Source organism: Tachypleus tridentatus, chromosome 13, assembly GCF_004210375.1.
Source record: "Tachypleus tridentatus isolate NWPU-2018 chromosome 13, ASM421037v1, whole genome shotgun sequence".
Classification (NCBI taxonomy): domain Eukaryota; kingdom Metazoa; phylum Arthropoda; class Merostomata; order Xiphosura; family Limulidae; genus Tachypleus; species Tachypleus tridentatus.
The window spans coordinates 8,972,191-8,995,129 of record NC_134837.1 but is presented as its reverse complement, the minus strand read 5'-3'; the positions used below and the strand labels follow the sequence as shown (position 1 = coordinate 8,995,129).

The window sequence follows — 22,939 nt, the reverse complement described above, 5'->3', positions numbered from 1 at the left end:
ATTGTTGAATATTTTTTATATAAATTAGATAAAGTAAATACTAGTTTTGATTAGATTTCCTTTAAATTTTCTTTACTTTTAAAGTGTCGTGTTAAGCGCACGGTTACGCTTTTTAAGTAAAAATTAATGTGTTGCGTGTCTCTATTACTTTTAATTACCTTAAAATGATTCGATTTTCTGCATTTCTTTCTTCTAATAGTTATCAACCCGAAATTAGCTCGATTTTTTGGTATCAGATTTATTAGCAAAGAAATTATTGACTTCTTCAAAAATGTCAGCAATCAAATTATTGAATACAGGCAAGAACAGAAAGAGGTAATATCGATATTTAAACATCTTTATTGTTTTCCTTCGTGTATACAGAGGATTGAGTACATTATATTCAAACGATTTTTACAAATACAACTCAATCTCATGGCATCAACAAATTGTATGTATTCTAGGTGGATTAGAATGTATTAGAAATATATTTTCAAAATATTTCATGTTTTGTGGATAATGTGATGTCACTGAATATTGAACAATATTTTGGGGTAAAATATTCTCATGTGAACATCATAAAGATGTTCAGAGGGGATATTTTAAATTTCCAACGTGGGTATAACATTTATATTTTAAAGACATTATTAAAAAAATTAGTGGTATGTGTATCAACTTGAAGTTAAGACATGTACATAACCTACAATAAATCATATCCCAGCAGTGTTACCTACTGTAATGGCTTATCGTGGCTTGGTGATTATGGTAATTACATTCTGCAGGTCAGGAGTTCTAATCTCTGTCCTATAAACATACGTGTCTCCCTAGGTGTGGGGATGTTATGATGTGATGGTCCATCTTATCCTTAATTAGTAAAATAATAACCAAACAACTTGCGATGGGCCGTAATTACCAGCTGTCTTCCAGTCTTTCACTGTAAAATTAGGAATGACTAGCACAGATAATGCTCTGTTAGCTCTGCACAAAAATTTAAAAAGAATAAAAAAAACAACAAAGCTTTCTGTAATAGGCAAGAACCCACAAATACTAAGGTCAAAGAAAGATCCGTCAATATTTACCAAACAATAATACATAACATAATAAAGAATGGTCTTATGGAAATTATGTTAACATGGTGTGTGTTCAATAAGATAGTTCTCTTCAGAAACATATTCTTTTCAATCATTGAATATCTCAAGCATCTGAGTAATGAATTTGGTTTTCATGCTATTCCCCACAAAGAGAACACTGGTCGAGACATTAGACATAACTCCTATGGATTATATTTCGACTGGAATTTTGAAACGGGCACTGGGAAATCGTAGTTCTAATACACAAAATAACTCTGGTAAGCAAGCAGGGTGTACTCAAACAGGAGTAGTACATTATTATTGTTATTATTATTTGTCAACCTCCCAGTTTCTTGCTTATAGAACATAAAAGGTTAATTACATAAGGAGAATGCCCTTTTATCCTGTCTGAAGTAAAACTGTATACTTTGATTATACAGACAATCAGATGTTGGTAATCTTGCTATAAAGAGCAAGTCCAAGTAACTTTCCTCTTTACAATCATTTTTTGCTTTTATTAAACAGGTATAATTTTAATTTTTCATTTAATTCAAGTTACAATACATACTATATTGTATGTAAGTATGTATGTATGTATACTGTAAGTTACTTCCTGTAACTTTAAACTTCACACATTTTGGGAGGATTTGAAATTACAGTATCCGTGATAGTTGTAACTGTACACATATTGTATTTTCTCCTTCATCTAAAACTCGTCTTAGAAGTGGTTTTTTTTTTTTCTGTAGAAACGAAATGATTTTCTTCAGCTTATGCTAAATGCTCTGCAGTCCACCCAAGAAGTTCAAGATGACCCTGATGAAGTCACAAATTTAATGGACAGTGAATATGGCTATAAAGATGAGAATAATGAATTTATGTTAAAACCATCCAAACGGAAAAGTAAAGTTATTTATTACTTTCATAGCAGTTTGAACAACTACTCTAAAATAATGCTATATTGTTGGCATTAAGTACAGTGATCTACTTTGGTAGAGGCTAGAGGGGCTGAGCTCAAGGTCCCATGGTCTTAATGTAGGTCCATTGATAGTTTTATTCCATGTAAAACTACATGGGATGTAGAGCCCACAAAAATTATTATCACCTAGATCCACACAACCTGAAATCTACCGTTGATTAAGTATGACTACATTGTTATCATTTATTGGGTCAGCGAGATTTAATACCCTATAGTATACAGAGTGCTTACAACCTGTAGTGTGGCATTACAATAACAATAAATAAATAACTTTCTGGCTTTCAGTTGCAGTCCTAAAAGTTCCATGTAGATACATGGAAAAAATTCGTATTGTTACAAACTTTTGTTATATAGTTACTCATAGAGAAACATCTTTGTTTCAAAGTGTGGATTAATTTTCTCATTCTGTTATGCACAAGTAAAACTGAACATAAGTAGAATAATTAGATACACTATAAAATGTTAGAATATTTCGTGGGAGTTTAGGGAAAGTTTTGGATATTGCAATTTTAATTAAGAATTTCTTTTTTTTGTGTGTGTGTTATGCTTTCTATCTTCTGAACAGTTAACAGTAGAAAGTAACAAAATGATTCTGTTTGATAGACCTACAAGTGGCACAATGGTATGTCTGCGGATTTAGAACGTATCTGGGTTTTGATACCTGTGGTGAGCAGAGAACAGATTGCTCACTATGTAGCTTTGTGCTTAATTACATACAACAACTTTGCAATTACAGGAAAATTTATAATTATTGATAATTTGTAAAATTTGATATTGGAATCAACATCGAATGATCAATCTTCATATATGTTGAACGGTTAACTTTAAAAGTAACTTTGATAACAAAAATGTTTCTTTTTTATGAGGGAATTTAACGAAAGGAAAAATAAGACATTCTCTGTCGACTGGTTGAAAGAAATGTAAGTATAAAAGTATAAACGGGAAAGACTGGTAAAAACAGGAATGTGTTTGAATATGTATTTGTTCTGTTTGTATGGTTTATTTTAATATTTATCCTTCGAGACATCTGAAAGTTTGCAACTGTAAAAAAACACAAAAAATTAAAATTAATATTCTGTCCTAGAAGGATATTACTTAGGGGTTCGTTTCAAGTTGCGAAGTGATCCATATGATGTACACCAGAATAACTCTCGCTAGAAGAACCTAATAACTTTGGTTATCAAGTTTTTCACATGATACAATGAGTGGTAGTAAGAGGAAGTATGCAAACTTCTCTTCTATTTCTCTAAATAATATTAAACTTACCTTGAGGTAAAGAATACTTAGATCTAGTTAGTGAACTTTGATATTTTTTTACTTGCGATATTTCGAGTCGTTATTTCCAAAAAAAATTGTTGTCATTATAGTTTAACTTCTAATAAATATCAATCAACTGTGCACTGTTTGAAAACGGCAGGCTAAAATATCGAGACAGAACGATAAGTGAAAACTGACGTATAGCATCGTTTCCTTCTCTGTAAAGTTTCCCGATGTTTCTTTCGTAGTTATGACACGAGATGACATTTTGGCCAATAGCATATTGTTTTTCCTGGCTGGCTACGACACAACAGCCAGTGCATTAACCTACTGTGCGTATTGTTTGGCTCTGAACCAAGAGTGCCAAGAGAAACTGATCCAAGAAATTGATCACGTCTGGGAAGAACACGTAAGTTACGTCTGTAACCAGTTTTAATTTAACCAGGAAGTGAGTGAATTTTGAATAATACGTCTTCGAGAAATTTTAAGACACTGATATAATGTGAAGATATTAGTGTATGTGTGTTTGTATATTTCATAGACGTTAATTTTGAAAAAAGAAATACAAAGTTTCATGTTTTCAAATTTGTTGGTCCTTATTGAATCTGACCTTGTTTCTATTAAGATTATTGCACTATTGCGCTTCATTTGTTAGTATTATATTGACCTATGTGTGTTTAATATATATAGCTTAAAAGCACCAAAGTGAACTATGTTTTACTCATGAGAGATAAACATTCAGTATACAAACAAATGTGTATTTTACATGTTTGAACACTGTTTAATTTTCTGAAAATTTTCAACTGGTAATATTTCATTCTTTTTCTTCGTTTGTTACCACAGCTGCCTCGATGCACCTGATATGTAAGTTTACTACAAAGATATATGAGAAAACCAAACTGTTTATTTTCAGGGTGGAATTAACTACGAACAGATCGGGAAAATGGTCTACCTTGACTGTGTTTTGTCAGAGACGTTACGACTCCACACAATCGCCTCCTTGTAAGTAGAGTTATAAGTTAAACTGTTCTAATGAAAAATATTCAGGTGACACATATTTACTTTTATGTAACTTACATTTTCATATCCTCACCAGCTTCGAGAGAAGGGCTAACATTGACTACGAGTTAGGAGACACTGGGATCACGATACCAAAAGGGACCATCGTCCAAATTCCTGTCCACGCAATTCACCATGACCCAAAGTATTATCCTGAGCCTAACACCTTCGACCCGGAAAGGTTCGTTTTCTCTTCTATGTCGAAGTATTTCTTTTAAGGTATATAAAAATATTATTCATAATTTTATATGTATATCATTGTATATCATTTAAAAATGAGAGATATGCCAGTAATATGTTGGGAAATGGCGTGGGAACATTTGCTTCCAGCGGTAATCCGGGTGACTTATTTAATGATGTCGTTGTTTTCTTAAACCTCTTCGATGCTTATAATTCAATTTTGTAGTACTCATCGAAATGTCGCCCATTTCAGTGTTTCGTAAACTAAAAATAGTTTATTTATATTTTAAGCATCACGCTCATCGGTTTTATTGTAGGTTCCTTCCAGAGAACAAGAAATGTCGTCACCCTTATACTTACTTACCATTTGGTGCTGGTCACAGGAACTGCGTGGGAATGAGATTCGCTTTGTTAGAAGCTAAACTCTGTCTCGCTCATGTACTGAGAAACTTCCGTTTCCACCGTTGCTCAGAGACCAAGGTAGGACACTTTTCGATCCTTTTAATTGTCGATATACAGTGACTGTTAAGTGTTTATAAGTCATTTGAAGAAATATATAAATATGTTAACTACAAAACCTGTATAATGCGAGTTACTTGTACAACATAATTCACACTTTCCTTGAGCGTGTGATTGTGAATGTGTAAGCGAAACAGCAAGTGAGGAAAAGAAAAAAAACAAAAAACAATAACACTGCAGTTAGTTGGCGTAAACCAATTTATGTCACCAGAACCGAGAACAACACTTTATTATTGATTAATGACCTATTAAAGTGGTTACAAAGATACAAAATCTGAGGCTTTCACAGATTTGTCCATTGTTTAATCTGGAATGAGCTGTTTTCTTTTTGTGTATAAAATGAGCAAATTTCTATTCCAAAGTGCTCAAGCTTTTAAATATTTTATTTGTATGCTGTAAAACGCAAAGCTGCACGATAGACTGTCTGTACTATTCCAACTTCGTGTATTTAAACCAGATTATTAGTCTAATAAAGTTGTAATTTAAAAACACATTGTACTGTACATAAATGTCAGGAGACCATAGTGTTCCTCTTGACTGGCTCAACTTTCATCTTCACTTCCAGAACAACAAATGTTTTGAAACTGATACACTATTCTATTCAATTAGAATTTCCCAAAGTGAATGTCCATGCTACTTCAAAGTGAAAAATGAACATATTGTAAGAGAGCTAAGCTAGATTTAAATTAGAATATAGATCATTCATTTTGCTAAATGAATTTTCGTATTTGTTAATAGGTACCACTTGAATATTATAATGGACTAGGACTAATTCAAGCCAAGCAGGTGTCGTTGGTCGTTGAAAAACGTGCAGAAGTGTGGTCTCAGTAGTTCTTGTGTGTATTTTCCTGTAACTCTAAGCACGTAAACGTAGTTACACAATATGCCCGTAATGTGATGTATTCCATTTTTGAAATTACATCCGTAAAAACTAAACTAAATATCGTTTAACTGCTCACACAAAACAATTTAAATTAGAAGCTCTGCTAAGTTTGTCACGTACTTAAATGTTATGAATAAAAGAATTTTAGTATAAAAATTCGTTTTTCTCAGTGTTTTTGTGTTTTAAAGTGCAGATGCTGTAAGTGCATAGGATTCCCTTCAAAGTTTAAATGTCAAAAGTAAAGCACAGATTTAGAATGTAAGATGCAAAACAGATGGTGTTCGAAACAGAAATCGTACATTTCATTTTGGAATAACAGTGACACCACGACTTTTAATTATAACAGTTAACAACAAAAATAACTAGCTGTTGGTGCAATGTACGGTCTTGCTGGTGTACTTCGAGTGCCATCAAAGCTAGTCACTGTCCTTGACATTTTAAACTACACCCGTGTTGTAAATTGTTTTCACTGTGCCTCGAAGGAAGCTGTTACAGCTCGTACCTCTTGACCCTGAAACTGATACATAAAGAAAGAAGGAGCATCAACCTTCCTAGTAAGACTGACACTTCAAACGGTAACGAAACACACAGTATAAGGTGTCATCACTTAGGAACCAAACATGCCATGGGGGTGTTATAATGTGACAGTCAATCCCACTATTCGTTGATAACAGTTGGTGGTGGGTGTGATGACTAGCTGCCTTCCCTCTAGTCTTACAATACTCCATAATGAACAGCTAGTTCAGCTAGATAAAAAAACAACAACAAATTGTCATCTCTTAGCTTACAAAGGAATGACTGATAAGGCCACTGTTTATAAACTGATGAAACAAGCAATATGAACTGCGTGCCAAGACACTCGCAAACCGTCTCGTACTTTTTCTACGTTTTCTAGAATGAGCCTAGCCATTGAAAGAATTTCATACTTGTTAAAATTTACAGAAAATATTAATGTCTTAATAGGAAATGTTTTACAAGATTTGCTGTCTATTGGATACGTATTATAATTTGTCTCGGATGAGCATTCAGTCTATTTTTGGTATTACGATTTCAAGTAGCATAAAATTTAGTTAAATTGTAATTCAGACAATTTAATGTCGATATGTATAAAATTTAATCATTTCTAACAAAACTGATACACAGTTTTATGTTTTAATATTTTATTTGTATATTTTAATTTACAAACAATACCGAGTCTTCCATTTCGTCAGGAAATGGATATTTTATCGACTGTTCACGATGAGCAAAATAAATCCGAGTTGATGTAGGTACAATTCACTTCATTAACGAGTAGTTAGCTACCTCTTTGGTAATCACACACGAGATTTTCACCGCTGAAGTTATACAATGTCTTCGTAAAAATACTAACGTCCGGTGCTAATCTACTGCAATTAAACGGTTTTAATTTTAAAACTCTATAAACGTTTTGGTCAAATATCTGTACTTTTTCTGATTAGCAAGCATTAATTACAGTTATAGCTTCTGAGATTTATAGTGTACCAACTGTAGCAAACCAATAATACATACTGTCTTTTGGCGCGCTGCGTTTAGTAAATTTTATAAGCTTGAGAGTTCTTGAAATTTCAGCTTGCTTAACAGAACTGATGATACTACTAGTGCTTTAACACAACGTATATTGCTTATTCTTACACTCAAAAATATTCTACAAATTTAGTGAACAGGCGGGAATTTCACAATACACATTTAACAGTATAAGTTATGTGCATTTCTAAATACGTATAACTTAAACATCAATGTTAAAATAGATATATAATAATAAATCCATCACACGAGATATAATTTGCTTTGTGAAATGTGCTTTGGGTTACCAAATTTACCTCTTTTGAAATATAAATTTTGGAATCTGCAGGCTTTTAAATGTTGTAATTATTGAAGTGGCAGTTATTTATTTTATTCTATTTGTGCAGATTCTAATGAAATTTTCAGGAAGTCCAACATCTTTGCGACATCTCTTCAGATGAACATTATGGTCATTTGTGTGGCATTCTTGAGAAAGTGGCAATGTCAGATTTAAATCAATTTCAACTTTGAATAACTTATCATCAGTGGTTGTAAGTAATACACTGAGAGGAATTTACACGTTAAGATACACTGCTATCCTAATAAATAAACTAAACTGTTTCAAAAGCGTTCGTTCTTGTGCAGCAATGATTGGCTCGTCCTAAGATTCGTTACGAACCAGATGTGTATCTCTTCTGATACTTGTCATACTGTAAAACTGATAATTCTTTTGCCACTTCATTATCGCTTGCCATGGCGCATTCAGAATGATTTTCTATACACTGAAAAACTGTTTACCATATGTTTTTAACTAAACTAAAAATTCCAGTTTTTATTGTTGAGTTTTACATTTGTTAGCTGAGTAGTTGTTGTCTAACAAACACGTTATACAAAATTGCTCAAGAGATTAAAAATTTACAATATACTACCTTATCCAATGGCCTACTAAGGGTGGTATAAATGAGACAGTCTATCATGGGTGACAGCCAGGAGAGAGGTGCTATCGGGAGAGTTAAAATACCAGTACAAGTTTTAAAACCAAATGAATAATTCGCCAAAGTAAGAACAAAAATTTAAAACGTTGAAACGGTTACAAAACTTGATGCTAATTTAAACTATAAAATAAAAGTTTATTGGTAATATAAAATTTACAAACGAAAAATTAAATGTTTGATAAAAACTACGTCGAAAAACGAACGATTATTGACGTTTTAGTCATCAGTTTGTTGTGTATAGCCAACTAGCTGCAACTGACATTCCAAGTTTTGTTCACTTGACACTGCCTACATCAAGTGCAATAGGAGAAAATTCTGAACATATTCAGCCTGGTAAATCTGAAGAGTAAATACAAAAAGCTTCTTCACAAGAGCATTCAAGTGACAGTGAAAGCAAGGATTTGGTATAGCAATTCCTCTTCTAAAAGCCGCGAAACTGATGAGAAGGAAGAAGACGCCAGCAGAAGTCCACACAACAGGAGGAAGATTCTGATGAACAAGAAAAGACATATAATTTTTTTATTTTATTCTGATGTCGCTGCTTGGCCAATCCCGGTTTCAAATGATTGAGTTGGTTTTATTAAGAGGGTAAGTGAACTCTTCCAAAATAGAGATGACTAAAGGGAAGAGTCGATAGTTTACTACTGCGTGGTTCTATAAGGTTCTGCCAAAAGGCGAGAATGTTTTGAGAACGTGAATGATTTAATTTTCATGAAGAGGAAGTTTGTTTTCTTTTGCTGCAGACTGTTTGCTCTTGATGACAAATGAATTGGAACATCCAGCTTTGTCATTGGATTTCAAGTAAGATGTAAACTGAACCAAAAGGTGTCTGACAATGAGACTTCTGAGCAGCATCTCTCATGCACGGAGAAATGGAAGACCAAGGGAGCAGGTTTGAAGCTTCAAAAACTAATGATGAAGGTTATCAAGCAGCAATTGACAAGAAGAAAAAATTATGTGAGGATATGGACATTTCTATGGAGAGAAGAGAGAGAGTAAAGCTCCGAAAAAGTATACCAGGAGAGACAGCAAAGAATGCTGGTCTCACATCGACATTAAGTAAAAAGGGCTATATTTGAATATCTTGATCTCTTTCATCAAGAACTGGAGACTTGTTCAAAGGCGATGGATCAAATTTTGTCACTCTTAGTTATTATTCATCCAAACACTAGTTGTAACAACAGAAGAAGAACTTTGGAAGTGAATGCCAGATTTGACTCATATTGTCATTGACTTTTCTGATAAAAATATCAGTGTGAAAGTTGGACGACTTCAGAGACATTTGGAAACTGCCAAAATTAATGTTGAAGAGTCAAAGAAATGAAAAGCATTGAACTTTCTAGATTATTGTGAAATGGAACTTTTGTTATTCTCTGCCAAGCTTGTCACTGTGTTTGATATTCCTTTTTGGCTGTCTGTGTGTCTATTGGTTCATGTGAAAGAAGTTTTCCAAATTGAAATTAATAAAAAAATATATATTTCACTCGACCGTGAAAGATTGAGCCCCGACATGGCCAGCTGGTTTAGGCGTTTGTCTCGTTATCAGAGGATCGCTGTTTTGAATTCCCATCACACCAAACATGCTCGCTCTTTCAGTGGTGAGGACGTTATGATTAAACAGTCAATCCCACTATTCGTTCGTAAAAGAGTAGACCAAAAGTTGGCGGTGGGTTGTGATGACTAGCTGCCTTCCCTCTAGTCTTACACTGGTAAATTAGGGACGGCTAGCGCAGATAGCCCTTGAGTACCTCTGAGCAAAATTGAAACAATAAACCCTTCTCCCTACAGTAACCTTGAGATCAAATATTGTGCCAAAACACTAGTTTGAGAAAGGCTGACGAAGAATGCATTACAGAGGCGGCTGATATTGGTGTTAAAAACTTTTTTTTAACTAAAGTACAGTTTAAAACTTTACTTTTGTACTTTATGTAAATTGAAGTTTTAAATTCTCATACCAGCCGTCTATGTAATATACCTATACTTCAAGTGGGTTTCTGGTCATCGTAAATAACGTACAAAGTGATACTGATATTAGTGCAAGTAAATATCGGTAACTATTATTAATTTACTTTTATAATTGTGCATGTTACTGTCATCTGTCTAGCTCAGTGTTTTTCAGTCAAAATCACACACAGTGAGTTATAAAATCGTTTGTTTTGTATCTGTTTGTTTTACTACAACTGTCTACTATTTGTATTTACGCTTTAGTAGCCATAGTTCACAAAATTCAGGTGCGTAAAAGTACTTCTAAAGTTGTGCTACATAAGTTTGATGATGAAATTTTTTTATTTTCCCACTGTTTACCTTTTGGGCTGTTGTAGGCCTTGGACAAATATCTCACTATATAAAGAATTAATGTTCCCTTTCGTTGACCACATCGTATCCTCAAGTGTACGCGTGCTACCGTCAGAAACGCTACTTTTGTTAGAGATACAGTTTAAAGCAATTACATGAAAACAATTTTTTGGCGTATTGGTTTCTACATTCTTTGTTGTAATTGACTATGTAAAATCGTGTTATAAACACATCTCTTGTAAAGCTCGAACAGAATATTATAAGTTTTAATTAATTGTTTCTGTGTTCACATACAGATGAAGCTTGTATTAGGTATTCTGACAAAGCTTTTATTTCTTGATGGTTTTAAAGCGTAAAACTACACAATAGACTATCCATAATCTTCTCAAACCTGGTATAATAACTTGATTTTTAGCATAAAAAGTCCCAAACTTAACGCTGAGCCACTGTGGGCTGCAAACCCGAAGTTTGATCCTCTCATATGACACAGCACCAACACGTAATCTAAAGCTAGAAAGTCAGTAAAATATAAGATTCTATCTAATATGAAAATGTGTGAGTATTTAAAATGTAAATATATTACTGATTGGAAATTAAGTCCAACATTATTTACATTACTGCTTACTTTAGAAGCCAGTACAATGTGTCGAGATATGTAGCTTGTGTAGAAGTTTTGTTTCTATCAATATTTATGAAACAATCTCATTAGTTTCTGCAAACATGAACATCAAACCCCAGTTTGAATAAACCTATTTCAAAGAGTGGGACAGTTAGCTTTTTAAATTGGTACGAGTTTTAGATAGGGGCTCTCCTCCCTAGACGTTTCGAAATACTTGTTGAAATACCTAGCTTTTAGTTATGGTATGCTTCGAATAGACTCTCTAGCTGATTTTAAAATGCGTATGTCATGATCCTTTGTTCTGCTGTTTCAAAACAACTATTGTAAAGCTTCTCCACCCAGAGTTAAAACCAACTGAAAGAAAGATACAATAAATATGGAAATATGTATGGGTATAGTTCAGTTTAATTCATTTGGTAGCAGTAAAACATTGTGTTTTACAGAACTTGAATATTTTATTTCGATATATCGTGTTTAAAGAGGAATGCCTACATTAGATAGTGAATCAGGTTAGTGTTAAATAAAGATGCTCGTATTAGTTAATAAAAATTGTTTATATATCAAATGCATTTCTTTTAATATTAATCAGATCTATATGTATAAAACGTTTCGTACGACAGATATTTCAAATATCAATATATATTACAAAATCAAGTTCCGTAATTGTATAATTTTGTTGCTATTGACTATAATATGCCCAAGACCCCATGTTGCCCATGCTACTCAAGTAAGTATTATTACTCCCCATCGTATAGCGACACTGAGCATGCACAGTAATTAAATTTCAATTTAACAATTTATATGTGAAGTACCGGTGTTTTAAACAACTTGTATAATAAAATTATAAACTATCTAACTTAATGTTTATTTAAACATAAAGCTACGAAACGTGTTAGATGTGCTGTGCTCACAACAGGTACTAAAACCCTGTTTTTTATATAATGATCTTCTATGACGTAACGCTGAGGAACAGAACCCAACTGAAAATAGTTTTATTTCAAAAACGTATATATATGTATACACAAAAAGTAAAAAATATTAAATAATTCCAGTTCTGTCAGAGTTTTGTATGAAATTGTTTTTTGAGAAATATAAAAAATAACCATCTTGTGTAACTGCTTAATTTGTGAAGCTTGTATCTACTGCGCATACTCTCAATAAATGCTTGATGTTTCTTCATTTGTACTAACCCTTAAATTACACATACACACACACAACATAAAATTGATGGTAATAACTTAGTAATCAAGAGTCCAGCGATGGACAGTTGCTTCACCTGTAAACATAAACTTCATATTTAGTGATCGTTTACGGGACGTCTCCAATGTAACCTTAACTTAAAAATTGTGTATACACAAAACATAGATTAAATTGAAGTAAGATTGTGACATCTTTTATTTGATATATTTGACTTACGTTTCATTCGAGACTCGTGTTAAGGTAGAAGCTTAATTGAGTTCGTTCATTTATTTTGGTCATTAATAAATACTGACAGATATCGACTGTTATATTAATTTGTTTGCAAATCAGTAACGTATTTTAACTTTTAAAATATGAACCGAACTTCTGCAATTTTCTATACGTTTCGAAAAACAAAAATATATTTTATAAGAAAACTGAATTACTTTTTCACTAGTTTAATTATGTAAGTGATTACAATCAACGGTCTTAAAATATGTGTTCAAGGAAATTCGAAGGAACAAACCCAGTGTTAGTGATGGGAGATCCAGACCTTGTAAATTTGCTTACGATCAAGGATTTTCATGCTTTCATCGATCGCCGAGTAAGTAAATATTTTATTCGCCATCTTTACAAAAACAACTGTTTATTGTAGCATCTAAAATATGGTTTTTCAACCAGTTACCTGGCTCCTCTGTTTCTTACCTTTCTCGTTAACAAATAATGGTAGCACCTCTTGTGGCAGAAATTAAACTTGTCTTCAAATATTAATGTTTAATAAAAGCGGCTCTAATCCGTTCGTTGAAACTTAACCGTAACTCGTTTTATTTAAACATCAACTCGTGTAATTTAGGCATATCTGTTCATAAATTACGTGACACTTTCCTTTACGTCGTACAATTTTAACTTATTGTAGGTCATATGTCTAATGTGGTTTGTTTATAATCCATGCTTTTTTAATATAAGTTTACAGTTTATTTGCTGAATAGATTTAATAATTGGTTTCTTTACAGATTTATTCACTTAAATAAGAACTCCATTTCCAAGCCTGTGATTTTTTAAAACGATCTGCGTAACTAGTTTTATACTAGAAGTGTGAGTTTGATGTTAGTTTGTAACCCAAAAAGTGTCACCCAACTCATGTTTAATGCTGACACTAAACAAGTCGTAATCAAAGCGATTTCACACAACACCTAATAAATTCTGTACCTGTTTATGTAATTCTTTCTATTTGAAATATTAGGTTGTCCAGAAATAAATGTCGGAATTCTCACGATGACATTTAGAAGCTGAATATTGAGTAACTTATCTTTGGTTAGTTGGTTTAATCCAACGTTTATCGCTTACAAGGTGTCTTAATTATCTGCTGTTTTAACTCTACACAGAGTAAGTTTCGCAACCCCAAGGCAACATGGACAAAAATGAATTTCGTCTGATTTTTTTTCTTTACGAATTCAAACTAGGACGAAAAGCTACTGAAGCTAGACGGAATATCAATCAGGCATTTGGCCATATTTGTGTTATTGAACGTACAGTTCAGCGTTGGTTCCAAAAGTTTAGACGTGGAAGTGAATGTCTTGAAGAAGACGAAGGTCGTGGAAGGAAGCTATCCTCAGTCGAAAACACATTGAGGAAAGCAGTTGAGACAGACTCTGGCAGAACAATATGTGAGAATGCAGAAAAAGCAAGGCACAAGCAAATTAACTACTGCCAACCACCTGAGTGTGATTGGAAAGACAAAAGGTAGATAAGTGGGTTCTGTATGAGCTGACTGAAAATCAACAAAATCGGAGTTATGAGACCTGTCTAGGATGACGCTCCAAAAACGGAATGAATTGGGAATCAAGGTTCTTCGTCATCCACCTTATTACCCAGACCGTTTTCCTACAGAATTATATTTTTTCGAGTTCTTTGACAACTTTTTGAACGAATAAACGCTTTCAAAACCAGCCAGCTGCAGATAAACTTTCAAGGGATGTTGACCATAGAAACTCTGATTTCTATATCAAGGGCGTAAGCAGCATCGTTACATGTTGGCAAAAGTGTGTTGAAGCAAATAGTGCTTACTGTGTTTAAAGTAGGTTTTACAACACTGGTTTATACTTTTTCTGTCTTTGCAGTTCAAAATCAACGTTTATTTCTGTTCAACCTAACACTATGATTTGTGTTTCAAACCATTTCAACCGTATCCAATGGATCCTACCAGTTTTACAGCACATGGCTGTATTCCTCTTGTAAAGGATTTTTTTATTTCCTGTAATATGTCGATCATAATTGAACAAATAAGATGTTATTACTAAGACTTCTTTCTTTCTTTCGTATGTTTGTCTTTTAGTGCATTATTGCCATTGTACCTCTAGAATTTCTTATGTTTTACTTTGATTCAGGTATTTTCGGCTGATGATCCCATTTTGAGCAAATTTCTATCAATCAAGCGTTGGGAAGAATGGAAACAAACCAGAAGTGTCATTTCTTCAACATTCAGCACCAGTAAAATAAAAAAGGTATCATTATCAGTCATGTGTTATTGTAAAAATGTCTATTTACTCGATATATTGTAATTTTAATTTTCTTTCCTGCTATATGTCGATGAAAATAAATAAACTGTTGTATGGGATTAAGAATGGGAAGTGAGCGAAAAGCATTATAGAACATTGAAGAATTATAAATACGTCGAAGTTTCTGGTAACTGCCTTTCTTCAGTTCCATATAATTCGAATTAACCATATAGATCTGAAGTGATCAAGCGAAACCTTGTGTATTACAGCTTTTATTTTTCTCTGATGTTGATTTTTACGTTATTGTTTTAATATTCTGTAAATGTTTCATCAGATATAATCGGTGTTGTATGGGACTTCGAGATGACTGGGCTCGTCGAAGACACAGTTAAAAGCTTAATTTGAAACCTTGATGAAGCTGCCAACGAAAATAAAGTTATTGACTGCAAAAGGTTCGTTAGAACTCTGTGCTATCCGTACAACACGAATATCTAGCCATCTAAGTACTGTACAGCTGGTCCCTAAAGTACAAAAATACACTTGGAATAATATAAGCACCTTTTAAAAATATTACATATCATGTAAAATATATTTAAACCGAACTCGTATAAAAATCCGCCACAGATGGTTTTTGGAGTAAGCTTCAACACCACTTCTGTCATTGAAAATCACTTAACTGCATGAAACAACTTACTATAGGCATTTGGAATCATAAAATTAACTTCGATTTTGGAACTCTATAGCTAGGAATTACACACAAATAACAAAGTACTTTTTAAATTAAACATTTCTATTTGTTAATATATGGTTGGTTAACTTTGCTGGGGCGTTTACATATTCTGATGTTATTACATCAGAGCTACACATGAAAATGTCTAAATCGCTAGGGGCACTGTAATCTTAGATAAACGTGGTTTGAAGGCAAAAGAAAGAGTATGTGTGGTTTTTTTATAGCAAAGCCACATTAGACTATCTGCTGAGACAACCGAGGGGAATCGAATCCCTGATTTGATCGTTGTCAACAAAAGCGAGATAAAGTGCTTCTCTTTACCATTATAAATAATTTAATACATTTCCTTCTAAAAATGTGCATAAATACATTATTGAATATTTTTATATAAATTAGATATAGTAAATACTATTTTGATTAGATTTCCTTTAAACTTTCTTTTCTTTTAAAGTGTCGTGTTAAGCGCACGGTTACGCTTTTTCAGTAAAAATTAATGTGTTGCGTGTCTCTATTACTTTTAATTACCTTAAAATGTTTCGATTTTCTGCATTTCTTTCTTTTAATAGTTATCAATCCAAAATTAGCTCGATTTTTTGGGATCAGATGTATTAGCAAAGAAATTATTGACTTCTTCAAAAATGTCAGCAATCAAATTATTTAATATAGGTAAGAACAGTAAGAAGTAAGATCGATATTTAAACATCTTTATTGCTTTTCTTTGTGTATACAAAAGATTGAGTACATTATATTCAAACGATTTTTACAAATACAACTCAATCTCATGGCATCAACAAATTACATGTATTCTAGGTGGTTTGGAATGTATTAGAAATACATTTTTCAAAATATTTCATGTTTTGTGTATAATGTGATGTCACTGAATATTGAACAATTTTGGAGTAAAATATATTCAACGTGGGGAAAACTTTTGTATTTTAAAGACATTATTAAAAATAGTTAAAGGTATGTGTATCAACTTGAAGTTAAGACATGTACATAAAGACCTACAATAAATCATATCCCAGCAGTGTTACCTTCTGTAATGGCTTATCGTGGCCTGGTAATTATGGTAATTACAATCTGCAAGTCAAGAGTTCTAATCTCTGTCCTATAAACATACGTGTCTCCCTAGGTGTGGAGATGTTATGATGTGATGGTCCATCTCATCTCTCATTGGTAAAATAATAACCAAACAATTTATGGTGGGCCGAAATGACCAACTGCCTTCCATCTAGTCTTTCACTGTAAAATTAGGAATAACTAGCACAGATAATGCTCTTTGCACAAAAATTTAAAAAGAAACAAAAAAACAACAAAGCTTTCTGTAATAAGCAAGAACCCACAAACACTAAGGTCAAAGAAAGATCCGTCAATATTCCCCAAACAATAATACATAACATAATAAAGAATGGTCTTATGGAAATTATGTTAACATGGTGTGTGTTCAATAAGATAGTTTTCTTCAGAAATATATTCTTTTCAATCACTGAATGTCTCAAGGATCTGAATAATGAAATTGGTTTTTATGCTATTCCCTACAAAGAGAACACTGGTCGAGTGTCCATTAAACATAGCTTCTATAGACTATATTTCGACTGGACTTTTGAAACGGGCTCTGGAAAATCGTAGTTCTAATACACAAAATAACTCTGGAAAGCAATCAGGGTGTACTCAAACAGGAATAGTGCACTATTATTGTTATTATTATTTGTCAACTTTCCAGTTTCTTGCTTATAGAACATAAGAGGTTAATTACATAAGGAGAATGCCCTTTTATATCCTGTCTAAAGTAAAACTGTGTAGTTTGATCATACAGACAATCAGGTGTTTGTAATCTTCCTATAAAGAGCAAGTTCAAGTAATTTTCCTCTTTACAAACACTCTTTGTTATTATTAAACGTGTATAATCTTAATTTTTCATTTAATTAAAGTTTCAATACAAACTAATGCTTCCTGTAACTTTAAACTTAACACATTTTGGGAGGTTTTGACAAAACATGATATTACAGTTTCCGTGATATTGTAACTATACACATATTATATTTTCTCTTTCATCTAGAACTCATCTTAGAAGTGTTTTTTTTTTTCCTTTCTGTAGAAACGAAATGATTTTCTTCAGCTCATGCTAAATGCTCAGGAGTCCACCCAAGAAGTTCAAGATGTCCCTGATAAAGTCACAAATTTAATAGACAGTGAACATGGCTATAAAGATGAGAATAATTAATTTATGTTAAAACCATCCAAACGGAAAAGTAAAGTTATTTATTACTTTTATAGCAGTTTGAACAACTACTCTAAAATAATGCTACATTGTGGGCATAAAGTACAGTGATCTACTTTGTTAGGGGTAGAGGAAGCTGAGCCCAAGATCCCATGGTCTTAGTGTAGGCCCATTGATAGTTTTATTCTATGTAAAATTACATGGGAAGTAGAGCCCACAAAAATTATTAGCCCCTAGATCCACACAACCTGAAATCTACCGTTGATTAAGTATTACTACATTGATATCCTTTATTGGGTCAGCGAGATTTAATATCCTATAGTATACAGAGTGCTTACAACCTGTAGTGTGGCATTACAATAACAATAAATAAATAACTTTCTGGCTTTCAGTTGCAGTCCTAAAAGTTCCATGTAGATACATGGAAAAAATTCGTATTGTTACAAACTTTGTTATATAGTTACTCATAGAGAAACATCTTTGTTTCAAAGTGTGGATTAATTTTCTCATTCTGTTATGCACAAGTAAAACTGAACATAAGTAGAATAATTAGATACACTATAAAATGTTAGAATATTTCGTGGGAGTTTTGGGAAAGTTTTGGATATTGCAATTTTAATTAAGAATTTCTTTTGTGTGTGTGTGTGTTATGCTTTCTATCTTCTGAACAGTTAACAGTAGAAAGTAATAAAATGATTCTGTTTGATAGACCTACAAGTGGCACAATGGTATGTCTGCGGATTTAGAACGTATCTGGGTTTTGATACCTGTGGTGAGCAGAGAACAGAGAACTCACTATGTAGCTTTGTGCTTAATTACAAACAACAACTTTACAATTACAGGAAAATTTATAGTTATTGATAATTTGTAAAATTTGATATTGGAATCAACATCGAATGATCAATCTTCATATATGTTGAACGGTTAACTTTAAAAGTAACTTTGATAACAAAAATGTTTCTTTTCATGAGGGAATTTAACGAAAGGAAAAATAAGACATTCTCTGTCGACTGGTTGAAAGAAATGTAAGTATAAAAGCATAAACGGGAAAAACTGATAAAAACAGGAATGTGTTTGAATATGTATTTGTTCTGTTTGTATGGTTTATTTTAATATTTATCCTTCGAGACATCTGAAAGTTTGCAACTGTAAAAAAACACAAAAAATTAAAATTAATATTCTGTCCTAGAAGGATATTACTCTGGGGTTCATTTCAAGTTTGAAGTGATCCATATGATGTATACCAGAATAACTCCAGCTAGAAGGACCTAATAACGTTGATACCAAGTTTTTCACATGATACAATGAGTGGTAGTAAGAGGAAGTATGCAAACTCTCTTCTATTTCTCTAAATAATATTAAACTTACCTTGAGGTAAAGAATACTTAATCTAGTTAGATAATTTTGAATTTTTTTTTACCTGCGATATTTCGAGTCGTTATTTCAAAAAATTGTTGACACTATAGTTTAACTTCTAATAAATATCAATCAACTGTGCACTGATTGAAAAGGGCAGGCTAAAATATCGAGACAAAACGGTAAGTGAACACTGACGAATAGCATCGCTTCCTCCTATGTAAATTTTCCCGATGTTTTTTCGTAGTTATGACACGAGATGACATTTTGGCCAATAGCATATTGTTTTTCCTGGCTGGCTACGACACAACAACCAGTGCTTTAACCTACTGTGCGTATTTTTTCGCTCTGAACCAAGAGTGCCAAGAGAAACTGATCCAAGAAATTGATCACGTCTGGGAAGAACACGTAAGTTACGTCTGTAACCAGTTTTAATTTAACCAGGAAGTGAGTGAATTTTGAATAATACATCTTCGTAAAATTTTAAGGCACTGATATAATGTGAAGATATTAGTGTATGTGTGTGGGTATATATAATAGACGTTAATACAGAAAAAAGAAATAATAAGTTTTATGTTTTTCTTACCAACAAAGATTCATATTTGTTGGTCCTTATTAAATCTGTTACCTTGTTTCTAGTTTAGTATCTGTTTTGTTTTGTCTAAGCTGGAAAGTGAACTATGCTTTTGGGTGATATGAAGGAAGACGTTTTCATTTCAAAATTAAATTTGTGTTCTTACATAAGTGGCATAATTTTACAGCTTACATGGTACAATCATATATGTGTTGCGACAGACATTAATAACAAATACATATACATACTTATATAACACTACTGTATGAATATAATATTTAGTTTTGTCATGAACATTGTAGTGCAGCCAATCTAAATTAATATATTTTTGTTCTCTTTAAGGTGCTATTGAAGTTTTTGTTACAATGGTATCGTTTATTGTTTATATTGCAGTATTAAGTTTGAAAGACGCACGGTAACTATGGTACATTTTTAATGAATATCTTAATCTGTAGTTCGTTTGATAAAATATTTGCACTGCGCTTCATTTGTTGGTACTATATTTACGAATGTGTGTCTAATATATATAGCTTAAAAGCACAAAAGTGAACTATGTTTTACTTATGAGAGATAAACATTCAGTTTACAAACAAATGTGTATTTTACATGTTTGAAAACTATTTAATTTTCTTTCTGAAGTTTTGTCGATTTTACATAACCGTTTCTATTCTGTAGTCGTCACTGAAAATTTTCAACTGGTAATATTTCATTCTTTTTCTTCGTTTGTTACCACAGCTGCCTCGATGCACCTGATATGTAAGTTTACTACAAAGATATGTGAGAAAACCGAACTGTTTATTTTCATGGTGGAATGAACTACGAACAGATCAGGAAAATGGTCTACCTTGATTGTGTTTTGTCAGAGACGTTACGACTCTACACAATCGCCTCCTTGAAAGTAGAGTTATAAGTTAAACTGTTCTAATGAAAAATATTCAGGTGACACATTTACTTTTACGTAACTTACGTTTTGATATCCTCACCAGCTTCGAGAGAAGGGCTAACATTGACTACGAGTTAGGAGACACGGGGATCACGATACCAAATAGGACCATCGTCCAAATCCCTGTTTATGCAGTTAACCATGACCCAAAGTATTACCCTGAGCCTAACACCTTCGACCAGGAAAGGTTCGTTTTCTCCTCGATGTCGAAGTATTTCTTTTAAGGTATAAAAAATATTATTAATAATTTGAGCAATGTATATCATTTAAAAATGAGAGATATGCTAGTAACATGTTAGTAAATGGCGTGGGAACATTAGATTCCAGCGGTAATCATTATGGAATGATGTCGTTGTTTTCTTAAACCTCTTCGATGCTGATAATTCAATTTTGTAGTATTCATCGAAATGTCCCCACTTCAGTGTTTCGTAAACTAAAAATAGTTTATTTATATTTTAAACATCACTTTCATCGAAACTAATGCGCGTTACTTGTACAACATAGTTCCCACTTTCCTTGAGCGTGTGATTGTGGATATGTAAGCGAATCAGCACGTGAGGAAAAGAAAACCAAAACAACAATTACACTGAAGCAAGTTGGTGGAAACCAATTAATATCAACAGGCCCAAGAACAACACTTTATATTGATTATTGACCTATTAAAATGGTTACAAAGATGCAAAATCTGAGACTTTCACGGATTTGTCCATTCTTTAACCTAGATTGAGATGTTTTCTTTTTGTGTATAAAATGAGCAAATTTCTGTTCCAAAGTGCTTAAGCTTTTAAATATTTTATTTGTGTGCTGTAAAACGCAAACCTGCACGATAGACTGTTTGTAATATTCCAACTTCGTGTATTTAAACCAGATTATTAGTATTATAAGCCTATCGTGAGAGGGGGAAAGGAGCTTTTTGTTTTTATCACACTTTTATATAATCACTTTGTCATAACCCACAATAAATAAAGTTGTAATTTAAAAACACATTGTACTGTACACAAATGTCAAGAGACCATAGTGTTCCTCTTGACTGACACAACTTTCATCTTCACTTCCAGAACAATAAATGTTTTGAAACTGGTACACTATTCTATTCAGTTAGAATTTCCCAAAGTGAATGTTAAGACTACTTCAAAGTTAAAAATGAACATATTTTAACAGAGCTAAACTAGATTTAAATTAGAATATAGATCATTCATTTTGCTAAATACATTTTCGTATTTTTTTTTAATAGGTACCACTTGAATATTATAATGGACTAGGACTAATTCAAGCCAAGCAGGTGTCATTGGTCGTTGAACAACGTGCAGAAGTGTTGTCTCAGTAGTTCTTGTGTGTATTTTCCTGTAACTCAAAGCATGTAAACGTAGTTACACAATATGGCCGTAATATGATATATTCCATTTTTGAAATTACATCCGTTAAAATTAAACTGAATGTCGTTTAACTGCTCACACAAAACAATTTAAATTAGAAGCTCTTATTTATGAATGTTATGAATAAAAGAATTTTGGTACCAAAATTCTTTTTTTCTAATTTTTTTTTGTGTTTTAAATTGCAGATGCTATACGTGCATAGGATTCCCTTCAAAGTTTAAATGCCAAAGGTAAAGCACAGAATTAGAATGTAAGATGCAAAAAAGCTGTTCTTCGAAACAGAAATCGGTGACTTACTTTTGGAATAACAGTGACACCACGACTCTCATTTTAACAGTTAAACATCAAAAATAACTAGCTGTTGGTGCAATGTATAATCTTGCTGGTGTACTTTGAGTGCCATCAAAACTACAGTAGTCACTGTCCTTAACGTTTTAAACTACACCCATGTTGTAAATTGTTTTCACTGTTCCTGGAAGGAAGCTGTTACAGTTCGTAACCTTTACCGTGAAGCTGATACATGAAACAAGGAAGAGCATCAACCTTCCAATTAGGATGGACACTTCAAATGGAAACGAAACACACAGTATTAGGTGTCATCACTTAGGCACCAAACATGCCATGGAAACGATATTATGTGACAGTCAATCCCACTATTCGTTGATAACAGTAGCCCAAGAGTTGGTGGTGGGTGAGATGACTAGCTGCC

General features: G+C 32.8%; 1 protein-coding gene and 1 long non-coding RNA gene across 6 annotated transcripts in view; both read left to right on the top strand.

Annotated features, from left to right (window-relative positions):
- Positions 1–22,306, top strand: part of LOC143237345 (cytochrome P450 3A9-like) — a 104,690-nt gene extending 82,384 nt beyond the window's left edge. For 3 of the 4 annotated variants that reach the window (XM_076476492.1, XM_076476490.1, XM_076476493.1), the window contains 7 exons: positions 200–315; positions 1,796–1,949; positions 3,531–3,691; positions 4,196–4,284; positions 4,379–4,522; positions 4,839–5,001; positions 5,779–6,079. In XM_076476492.1, coding sequence (XP_076332607.1) covers positions 200–315; positions 1,796–1,949; positions 3,531–3,691; positions 4,196–4,284; positions 4,379–4,522; positions 4,839–5,001; positions 5,779–5,871 — 920 coding nt within the window. In that variant the 3' untranslated portion in view covers positions 5,872–6,079. Of the gene's footprint in view, positions 1–199; positions 316–1,795; positions 1,950–3,530; positions 3,692–4,195; positions 4,285–4,378; positions 4,523–4,838; positions 5,002–5,778; positions 6,080–20,897; positions 21,042–22,088 lie in introns of those variants that run through there. The other variant, XM_076476494.1, reaches the window with a different exon arrangement.
- The window catches only part of LOC143237347 (uncharacterized), a 367,273-nt gene that overhangs the window by 106,170 nt on the left and 238,164 nt on the right, over positions 1–22,939 (top strand). The window lies entirely within an intron of this gene.